At 45.3% G+C, this 11,542-nt stretch overlaps 1 protein-coding gene and 1 pseudogene across 1 annotated transcript; both read right to left on the reverse strand.

The window, feature by feature from the left end:
* Positions 1-1,188: 1,188 nt before the first annotated feature.
* LOC127487034 (egl nine homolog 1-like) lies at positions 1,189-4,045 on the reverse strand (annotated as a pseudogene).
* Positions 4,046-9,246: 5,201 nt separating this feature from the next.
* On the reverse strand, positions 9,247-11,283 carry LOC103346728 (protein shisa-3 homolog). The gene is made up of 2 exons (XM_070063913.1): positions 11,172-11,283; positions 9,247-9,686 (listed from the first exon to the last, which is right to left on the reverse strand). The coding sequence occupies exons 1-2, from the start codon at positions 11,281-11,283 to the stop codon at positions 9,247-9,249; spliced, it is 552 nt and encodes a 183-aa protein (XP_069920014.1).
* Between the last annotated feature and the right edge of the window lie 259 nt (positions 11,284-11,542).

The raw sequence follows: 11,542 nt of genomic DNA on the forward strand, positions 1-11,542 counted from the left end.
CAGGGGCTCCCAAATTAAAAAGCTGTGCTATACATCTTAACAGACTTCACTCTACATAAAACAATTCCTACTAACCCTAAAAATGATAGTGCTTTCAAGATATGGTCCAAGGCAGTGCACTGCACTATAGATGAGATGGCAAGAATAACTTGCACTCCCAGATCAGGCTGGCAGAGAGGAACTTACTGTAGGGATGTTATGTTAGCATCTGGGGGAGGAAGTAAGACAAAGCTGAACATGGGCAAGGAGAAGCAACAAACTATCACCTTTTTTCCTGCAGGTTCTCCTAAGTGAGAACATGATATCAAATAATTAATCATTCTAAATTCACACTGTCAGTTTCACTAAATAATTTTTTTCATTTTTTACATGAACAATAGCAATATTTTAATAAAAATTACTGAGATTTCCATAGAAAAGGTCTGTAATTACATACAAACTATACAGATTCTAAAACTGTTGTAAATTGAAATATATAGGAATATTTCTGTATACTCAGATTTCGGCAAAGAAGATAGAGGAAGGAGGATAGAAAACTTAAATTAGTAAGGGCTCTTTGCTAAAGGGCCTAAGAGAATGAAATCCAGGAAGTCTATCTCAACTCATTCTTTAAATAACAGAAGTCTTAGAGGCCTTGCGTGATTATGTGGTGTTTCTTCTTTTTCTAAAATGTAAAAAAGAAACCCCCCCAAAATAAAATTGTCTGGTTTTGCACTTTTTTGTTTTTCTAAACTAAGCATACATCTATCAGTACTGACAAGAAGGCTGGCATCACATTTGAGGAATGCCTCAAGAGCTGTCTGAAGACTCACTGAACAACAAGTCTGCATAAACACATTTCCTTCTCAGTGCAAATATAATCTCCCCCTGATATTCTTCAAAAGAAACAAGGTTCTGATCTGCAAATCAGATGGATCATAGTAATAGGAAGAAAACAATAAATTTAAAAGTACAATCAATTTGAGAAAACATTGGAAATGGGAAATCATCATCTAACTCTTTAGGAAACACCTGAAAGCAGAAGAAAGCCTTTTATCTTAGGAACTTGATGCTGAGGATAATCTCAAGCTTATTTAGAGGCAGTCATTTTAGTTTTGTTAAAAAAAAAAAACAAGTTTGAAAAGATAAATCGTTCATACAGTGTATTTTTCCTTATAAAACATGAACTATAGTTACTGGTAATAAATGGTGACTGTTTTACTGTTAGGTTTTATTATTAACAATGTCAAAAACATGATGGCAGCAATCTTTAAGAATCCAAAATAGAGCAAGATTGGACTACAAAACATCTGAAACCACTGGTAAAGTGCTCCTTTTCTTATTTTAAATGAAAAGAAAATTAATTAATCATCAGTCACTAGCAACAATCATTTTTAAGGTGTTTTAGGGCAAAATTTAATAGTATGAAGAGGTTTATAAAAATAGATTGAGAATAATAATTTTGAGAAATAATACTGTAATTTTTTCTCAATTCAGTTTTGATAAATTGTACCTAATCATACAAAAATTACCCCAAATTCAAACTTGATATAAAAAAGGGAGAGATGAACTCAGCTAGATGACAGATTGGACAAAATATAAGAAAGAAAAAATTCTGCACAGGGCACTTACTTCATGTACAGATGTAAAAACCCTTTCAACTGATAGCTTACCTTCCTCTCATAAGCAATCACAGATTTGGGGTACATTATGCAGTACAAAGTCACAGCAATTAAATCTTCTTGTTTGATGCACCACAAAACAGTTGTATCTTTTCCTCATTAAAATGCCAACTGGTTGTCTATTTTTCTTTATCCCATTTATTTGCATTCATAAGTTAACAAATAGTGTCAGCAATTATTGTAGTGAACTGAGGGTATTGCTGGATGAGAGGCTTTATAAGACACCTTTACTGATTGAATCAGGTTTATTGAGTTCAATCTCCACTCCTTTTTCACCTGTTAGATATTTTATTTTAGCTCGTGCTTTCTCATCTGCATCAAAATACCAAACAGTTATTGTAGCATATGCTGGTTATACTTCATGAGGGTTGTGCCAGTCAGACCAGTAAAACAGTAGTCTATCAAATTTGGGTTCAATGTCAGCAAACTGGGCTTGCATTCTGGAAAAAATTCAAAGTATACCTCCACTTGGCACCCTAGTCCTTATTAAGATAATATATACATGTCAGACATCTCCCATCTCCATTTGGATTATCAACATACTGCACATAACCTGTTCCACTGCCTGGATAACAAACAACCATGGCTTTCATCCGGCCATTGATTTTGTAGTTGTCCAGCTTCTCGTTACAGTGGTGGATCACGTCTTTCATGCTGCTCATCAGCAGCCCAATGGTTTCACAGCAGGGCTCTTTGCCCTTGATCCAGGTGATCTTATCGCTTGGGATGTCCTTGGATGAGTCGCTGTTCTGGCTAACCAGCTGGCCATCCATGAACCTGCAGGTGTAGTGCAGGGTGCACCTCGTCGCGGATCTGCTGCCCAGTCTCCTTGCCCAGGAAGTCATCCACTACACAGATACCATGCTTGTTCATGCAAGACAGGATGTACTCGAGCGCAAGCTTCAGTGACCACAGCAGCTTCTCTGCCCTTTGGGCCGCAGGCCGACGCTGTGGCCCAGCCTTCCCTGGGTGTGTTGCTTGGTGGGTACAGGTTCCCCTTCTCCAGGTACAGCGACCAGCCGGTCAGTGGTGCCTCCTTCCCAGGCTCCGCCTTAACCGATGCAGGGCCCTGGAGGGCAGGGTTCACAGGAGGCAGGGACACAGCTACTGCAGGGTTGGCCAGGAACTTGGCCTTTGCCTTGGTCGCATCTCCGGCGGCCGGCCAGCCTGAAACTTTGGCGGCGGCGGCGGCGGCGACGCTGTCCCGAAGCGCCGCTCCTTTTCTGGCCTCCCAGGCTCAGACCCCACCGGCACTGGGCAGCGGCCTGGGTGCTGGTGCTGGCCTGCTCCGTGGCCAGAGGCGCCCTCGCTGCCCTAGCACAGGAGCTTGTGTTTCTTCCGGTCCTTCCTTGCAGCAGAAGGAGCTGCGGCAGTGGCCTCAGCACAGCAGGTTCTCCATCTTCCCGCAGGGCTCACAGTACTGCTGGCCCATTTGCTGGGGCTCGGCCCGCCAGGCCCGCCACTGTCATTGCCCATGGTGGCAGCGGCGGTGGTCGAGTAAGAGAGGTGGTGGCCGCAATGTCTAGCCCAGGGCCAGGGGGCAGGGAGAGCTGTAGGGAATGTTACCGTGCCATGCGCCTGCCGCCCCTCTACTCAAGCAGGCCAGCGCCCCTCGCCCTCTGCCAGGCTGCTTTCTCGTCTTTGGGTACGACCCCGCAGCATCAGCGGCTGCCTCAGTGCCTCATCTCGCAAGGGCCGAGGGTGTATGGCCTGCGTGGTGGACAAGGATCTCCACTCTGGGCACACAAGATCATCAGCATTCCGGGCCACCTCATTAGCATCCCGGGCGGCCAGGCCCGGTTTCTGGAGGAGCGCAGGGTGTGCAGACTCCTCTATCTCTGCGTACTCTGCTCTGTATGTACACCACAGCCCCCTTGAGACCCAGTTGGGAGGCATGAGAGGCCTGCAGGAGGGCCAAGGGGGGCAGTGGCTGCTTACAGGCTTGGTCGCAGGTGTGGCACCTAGGCCTCCTCCTTAGATCGCCTGCACTCTGCAGGACATGGCCTCGGCCTAGGGTCCAGCCCCATCTCTCCGACCCCTGAGCCCTTTCTGCCTCAAGTTGGGAAACTGCGGTTACCAGGAGCATCAAACTGTTGGCCATTTTCTCTGCTCCCTGTTCCTGACTGACACTGACATCTGCTTTCTGCAGTACTGGACCTTTCGTTTTTATTCTAGAATATTTCATCTGCTCCCTGCTATTTAGCGCTGATTGTTGCACAGTTCCCTAGCCACTGGAATGTTAATTACTTGAGATGATGCCTCTCACTTCTCAGGACAACCCTAACCAATAAGGTACTCTTCATAGCTCCACTTTACAGATGAGAAAATAGATAAAATGCAGTTAAGCCATTACCTAATGTAGAGTTAATCCTCTGTGTATAAAGTTCAATGAAAATGAATCTTGGTAAAAAAAAAAAAAAAACAGGATGGGGAATGTAAGAGGGAGGAGGAGGAGGGGTGGGAGAGTGGGTGGGAGGGCAAGTACAGTGGGAAAAATTGCTATGTTCCCAATGTTGTGTTTGTGAAATGCATGCAAATAAATTTTTTTGAAAAAGGCAGTTAAGAAAATAGCCAAGGCGTTGGCCTTGTGGAATAGCAGGTTAAACCACTGGCTGAGATGCCAGAATCCCATGTTGGTGACAGTTCAAGTCCTGGCTGCTCTGCTTCCAATCCAGCTCCCTACTTAAAACCTGGGAAAAGCAGCAGAAAATGGCCCAAGTGGTTGGGCCCCTGCACCCATGTGGGAGACCCAGAAGAAGTTTCTGGCTTCTGGCTTCAGTGTGGCCCAGCCCTAGCCATTGCAGCCATTTGGGGAGTGAACCAGCAGATGGAAGCTCACGCCCACTTGCTCACTCTCTCCCTCCCTCCCTCCCTCCCTCTGTAACTCTGACTTTCAAACAAATCTTTTTTTTAAAAGAGAAGAAGGGGTGAGAAAGACAATACTCAAAAGCTACTCCTCTTTTAAGAGATAGAGCCAGAAAAACTCAAAATCTCAAAATCCATGCTAAGGGTAGAAATTTGAGGCACCAGTTGAGACACTGGCTTACAATGCCCACAAACCACATCAGAGTGCCTGGGTTTGAGGTCTGGCTCTTTTGGGACTCCAGCTTCCTGCTTATACACTTTGGAGCAGTGATGATTCAAGTAATAGGGTTCCTGTCACCTATGTGGGCCCAGTACCAGCTGTTGTGGGCATTTGAGGACTGAACAAGTCAACAGAAAATTTCTGTCTCTCTGCCTTTCAAATAAATTAATTAAAAGCTAAATCAACCTTTTGTGCCCTGTGTCTCACATGCATATGGGGAGAAACATTTATCATCCAGTACCTCTATTCAAGCTTTTTTGTATTCTATGTTCTCATGATGTAGCACAAACTCTACTTATTTCAAACCCCTGATATTTTCAGGATAAAATATTACACAATTAATAATGTTTCTCCCACAGATTTTCTGAAATTAGGATGGATATGTTTTCCTGAAAAATGTAGGCTTTCTAAGCCTAATGTCACAAAAATTGTAGTTTCAAATCAGAATGCCTGGGTTCAAATCTGGGCTCTCCTATTATTATCTGCCCTTGGACGTGATTAACCTTCCTGCCTTGATTTCATCTGCAAATCAGGCATGATAGTCCCTGCTTCAGGGTTGTGAAGATGAAACAGTACAATCCATAAAGCACTCAGAATACACATGAGCTTAATAAATGTTATTCATTATTGACATAACCATCTTTTAGGGTATAGAGCTTTCACTGTTAATAATAACCATGGTTTGAAGATATTGAGGCTCACTTTTGTGTTTGTTTGAGTGTGAAAGTAACAAAAACATCCATCAGACAAGTTTTTGCTGCATTCTGGTGTTGTGGCAGGTTATGGTGAATATCCCTGTGGAAAACCAAGTGATTTGGGTTGACCCTTGCTGTCTAATCTTCCAAAAAGAAGATGTGATAAAGCCACTGCCCTCTGTAAAACCCTTCAAGGTCTGTCTTGCAACTGGCACATTTCCCAGCCACCACCCTAGCATTCAGGAGCTCTCCACCCTCACTTATCTTTTGGATTGTGTCTACTTTCCAGAATATTCTTTGTTGTTTCATGCCCATGGGTACTTCTGTAATATGCTCATCCCCTTATTTCCATCTATGTTTTCTTCCTCTATCTCTTCCTCCTCACCTCCCCCCAACCCAACCCTGGTCTCCTTCATTCAAATTTCATGCATATCTCAAGGCCCAATTCCAAATTTAATCCTTCCAGGCTGCATGAATGCCCTTTGTCCATGCTGCCTGGGCATGCTGTACTCCCCTGTAACCATCACAGTTAGCTCAATGCAGTTTAAGTGTTGGTTTATGAGTTCCTCCTCCCTTGTCTGACTGTGTGTTTCTAGAGAGCCCAAAAGGTAACAAGATTCTTTCATAAAGCACCTATAACTTTTACCACAAGTCCCTGTTAAATAGTGGCTCCTTGAGTTAGAGGTGCAGCTTATCATTTATCTTGGGATTCTCAAGTCCTATTACAGTGCCTCACAAGTGTTGTTCCAAAAAAGCTGGTTGAATAGGACAGCATCTGGAATTCTGTCACAGGATGGCCTTGTTACCCTAGGATTGTGAATAATAATACTACCAGCTATGTAGCTTCTAGATAGAAAGTCAAAGACATGCACTATGCCACCAATTACATAAGAATGTGATGTGATTCATTATCGCTGGATGTCTAATGAGGTAGCATTATCTCCCTAATTTTAAATGATATATGGCCAGTGAACTTAGCTGACTGGGACATCCTACTAAGGAAGGAAAATCTGCAGATGTGAGCTCTGTATGAATTTGTTAGTGTTAATCAGCCTGGTGGACATAACTGCTCTCCAAACAGATAGAAAAATACAGTCACAGAAAAACCTGACAAACCTAATGGTTCTATCCTCTGGAGGATACTGCAGAATTGCAGGGGGGCACCTGTGGCATTAGGAGGCTTGAGGATAGAGGTGGGTGTGCTACTGTCATTCACTGGGTAGAACTTGGTTATAACAGAGATACTACAATGAATGAAGCAACCTGCACAATAAATACTCTATGTCCAGGACCAGGACTTTGCAATGTCCCACCATTCCTATTGGCGTACAAAATTAATCCCATTACACCTATAAAGAAAATACTCTTGGCTTCATATATAGCAAATTCTCTACTTATACAACTATTATGTAAGTCAAAGGAAGTTCTACTTTTGCTTTGTTTGAAAAATCACTGTAACAGCAGCAGGGCAACTGTGTTGAGCTGTCCATCTCACACACCTGCAGTGATACGGATTCAGAGCTGCTGCACCCCTGTGATTCTGCATAAGGAGTTAGCCTCTGAGTTCTTTGAGTCTGTTCAAATTGTTATATTTTGAAACAAGTTACTTTCCTTTTCTTGCTCCTTTCTATCTGCCAATAATATTATAATTATGAGTTAGGTTATGAGTTTCATTTTAAGATGGTTAAAGGGATCTCACAGAATATTTGTTCCAAGGAGAGCTCCTTGGGTCAGCCTCCTTGGAGGATTTAACTCACACTTGACCTCTGCAGTGGATTTTGTGTACAGAGATGTCAGAATCTCAAAGCAAGTGTTTCCCCTTGATGTTTGAATCTATTTTTGCAAACCAACTCCAGGAGTGATTAACTGTGGGACCTATTTCTCTGAGTCTCAATTTCCAAATCTGTACAATAGGAATTATAATCCCACCCTGTTGAGGTTGTTTGGGAGATAAGTTAGTATATGTAAATAATTAGAAGAGTGCTCAGCCCATTATAAGAGCTCAATAAAGGTGAACTTAAAACTGAAAAAACAAGCAGTACACAGCAAACATAAAATCAGTCTGATGGTGTAGGAGTGTGACCACCCTCTCACACCCACTATTTCCTTCTTGAATTATCCGGAGTAATTTGAGATACCTGGGAACCAGACCCCGTGTGGATGTGGAAGAAAGCAAGAGACTGGAAGTCAGAGCCATTAGACTGAGCAAATCTTTGAACTTGTTCCCTCATGTAGAAAACAAAGCCACTCTCTGAGATCCAACTTCAATCCTTGCCCAGTTGTGCTCAGAAAGAACCACTGAGGAAGACATGTGATAGTATGAATTCATTTAAACCTGCACTCCCAGGCCACACTGCAGGGGCCAGGTGGGCCAGGTAGGGGAAGACCAGGTAGAAAGCCAGCCAGTGGCAGGTGGTGCCCTGACTGAAGAGGGTTGGCTTGACCCCATGGCAGTGAAGGACCCATCATGCCACCCCTTCTGCATGTCACAAGAAGCCAGAAATCTAGATTCTTACAAGCAGTGTTGCTTTGCTAAAACTCTACAGACCAAAGGACTTGTCCAAGGGCTGCGTACAGCCCTCAGACTGAGACTGCTTGAATATGTCGATTCCTCTGCTGCTCTCCTAAGCCCTGCTGGAGAAAAAAAATTAATTTCAAGATATGAGGTAAAGACATTTCTTTTTATTGAATAACAAACAATATCTCTCAGGAGATAAAATGAAGTGCTTTGATCTGAAATTCAAATAGAGTTCATAAAAACATATTTTATTTATTCTAACCCAGCAGGATATTTGCCCAAATACATACATAATCATCAGGCATGAAATTCAGTGGCCCTTGAGATATGTAATATTAGATGATTACACCAATAGCTGGACTTAGAACGCCACAATTATCATTAACATAGAAATTACAGTGTGAGTACTAAATAATTAGTACTATCAGTGTAGTAAATATATTAAAATATCAATTTTTACATTTATACATAACTCATTTTTTTAACTTTTATTTAATGATAACTAATTTTATAAATAAATGTTTTAAGAGCCAACTGTTCAACTTTCATTTTAACATTAAATGTTGCTGACCAAAAAGTCTGCAATAAATATTCCCTCAGGTGGGTTGGGGAAATGACTTTACATAGAAACTGTGTTGCAATGAACAAATATATAAGAGTGCATAAAACTTGAAGCTCCTCCTGTGGTTATTGAAACTTTGAATTATTGAAAGATAATAATATTTAAAACAAAATTTACTTATTAATTTAAAAAGTTAATGTTCCCAACATGCTAATATTATTAGGTTACTCCAAAAGATATAAATAGGTTATTCATTGATTTCTCAAGTTTACTTCATAGTTAATTTTTAACTGATCCTTTGATAATCACAATTAGGTATTTTTCTTCACTCATTTATGTATATTTGTATAATAACTCCATAAACAACTGATGTGAAAAAGGATCATGTAGCCCTTTTCCAAGCACTGCACAGCTAAATTGTCGAGTAAAACATTTTCAGTCAATTTGTGACTTCAAAGTCAAACTGTTGCATATTTTGAATAGAAGTAGCATGGGTTGAAATGCAATAGTCATAACATCTGCCAAGCCAGACATTCTGTGATTGTAGTCAGGACTAGAAAGTGCTGTGTTTTCTCAAGACTAGAAAGTGCTGTGTTTTCTTACCACTTTCTGCCAAGACGTTGGTCAATTACATGAGAAATTCCCTCAGCAAAGCACTTGACATTGGAAACATCACTCCACCTGTCTGTCACTTTACTACATGCTGGATTCATGGCCATGACCTGTCAACTGGAGCTGAAGTCTGGACAGTTCTTCCCAGGCTGTGGGGGCTCCTGTTGAAGGCGGTAAGTGAAATATTGAGGTGACACCAGGAAACCAGATGGCTGCGTCAGGTGGATTGGGTGGCCTGTGGTGTAAGGTGGGGGAGGTGAGAGCACCAGGCAGTTTGGCTCCATCCTGGCAAAGGAGACTCTAAGGATGGAGCCACCTGTGGAGCTGGAGCTGGTGGCTGTGCTGGACTGTCTGGAAAGTGTCCTGAGGCTCGTGGAGGTCAAGATCATGGGCAGGATCTCTATCTGATAGCTGCGGAGTGAGAAGCGGATTGGCTGCTGTGAGGGCTCCTTGGGTCTCAAACAGGTGCAACAATAAATAGCTGCTAAAGAGCCCAGAATGATGAATGCAATGAAGATGGAGTCAACGATGAGGAAGGGGACGTAGAGGGGCTCTACAAGGCGAAAACAGACACACAAGTGTTTGCATCAGGGTCTCCCAAGCCTAGGCTCTGCCTGGGCAACTGAGGAGAAGGAGGAGGAGGCTCAGTATTACCACTGTTGGTGTCCACAGCCCAGGCTCCAACAGCTCTGAGAGCATTTCTCTTTCTCTACTAGACAGACATTTCTCACCCCATTGGCATCCCCCACCCCGACCCGGTTCAGTTCTCCATGTCTCTCCCCTTCTGATAGAGCCACGATGGGATGCAGCTTCCAGCTCAGGGAGAAGAGAAAACCTGCATTGACTAAAGTCCTACTGTGCACTTGGCCCTTTCATGATCTGATTCAAGTGCCATGGAGAGCCTGTTAAAAGGACATGCTAAGCTGTCTTACCCATGGGCTTTTTTGACTTTTCCAAAAACACAGCCAGTGGCTGACAGCCTACAACCTCAGGGGACTCCCAGGTCTAAGCCCTTGCCGGCCACCCACTCTCCCGCGGTTAATGGTACTGTGGAGCAAGGCAAGGGAGGTAAATGGAGGCCCTCATGGCGCGCCCCGCCAAGCACTCACACACTCACTTAATCAACAAGCAGGCCAGGGCCAGCGAATCCCGGACTCCCGCAATTCACTCCCTTGAGAGCCTGGTGGACCCGCAGAGGGCTGGCTCCGCTTTCCTTGGAGGCAGCAATTCGGGAGGAGGGCCTCCTCAGTGAGGCCGCCAGCCTTTCCCGGGACCCTCCCCGGCTTCGGGCTGTGGCCTGGGCGACCCTCCCTCGCCCCCCCCCTCGCCCCCCCCCCCCCCCGCCGCCCTGCTCTGGGCTCAGCCCGCCTCTCGGGTTTCCTCACCATAAAACCGTGGCCTGGAGCCTGAGGGGTTTCCCTGACGGTCCGATTGAGGTGGAAACTTTTTTTTTCAAGGTGTAAATTTCCTATGCTGGGGTCGTGATTTATTTCCCTCTGAAGTGAACGGAAATTTGACCCGTGTTTCTCGACGCGAGAATAGGGGGCAGGGAGGCCCCTGCGACCCCAGTTTCTAAATCTCAACCTCCAAGTCCTGGGTGTTGCTGAAAGGCGTGACAATAGGGGGTGGGCTGGGGAGACTCATTCGATGCAGAGAAATGAAAGGAAGTCGGAAGAGTGGAGCAGTGTCTTAAAAACGCTACAGGGATGGTGGGAGAAAGAGAGAGATGGAGGAAGGAAGGGAGGAGAGAGAGAAAAGAAAAGAAAAGGAGAAGAAGAAAGAGGTTGAAGCTGCTTAGCGCAGCGGGGCCACAGTCGTGCTGCCACGCCCTTGGCACCACGGTGGCCCCTCGCCGCCCCGAAAGCCACCCGTATTCTAGTGCTACCCCGACCGCCTCCTCCCCGGACCTCCAGCGTCCTCTCCTGGACCATCAGGTGTAAACTCCTGGTCCTCGCTGTCCCTCGCGGGGACTCGCGAGGGCTGCAAAGGAACAAGGCCTCCTGGCCAGAAAACCCACTCCTCCCTTGATTCCCCCCACCTGGCTGCTGCGTGCACTCTGCGCACAGACCCTGGGAGGCCTGCGCATTCCCCCGAGAGCACTCGGACGCTCTCGGCGTGCCTGCGGGGGACTTCTCCCCAGGGCTTGGCATTTATGCGCGGTGATGCCCCGGTGCTCCAGCTCCCCGCGGTCTTTCGTGCAGCCGCCCTGCTCCAGCCTGGCGTTGGCCTCGGCTCAGCAGCAGCGGAGCGCTCAGGAGCCTCAGCAAATGGTGGCGTCCAACGTGTCGAAGTCCGGGCATTGGAAGCCCTCGTGGTGGTTGCCCTGCACGGCCAACCAGCCGCGGCAGTACTCGTCAGACTGCTGGGCACCCGCAGGTCCCCAGGGCAGCCAGCCCAGGAGGCAGAGAG

The sequence above is a fragment of the Oryctolagus cuniculus genome, chromosome 19, assembly GCF_964237555.1.
Source record: "Oryctolagus cuniculus chromosome 19, mOryCun1.1, whole genome shotgun sequence".
Classification (NCBI taxonomy): Eukaryota; Metazoa; Chordata; class Mammalia; order Lagomorpha; family Leporidae; genus Oryctolagus; species Oryctolagus cuniculus.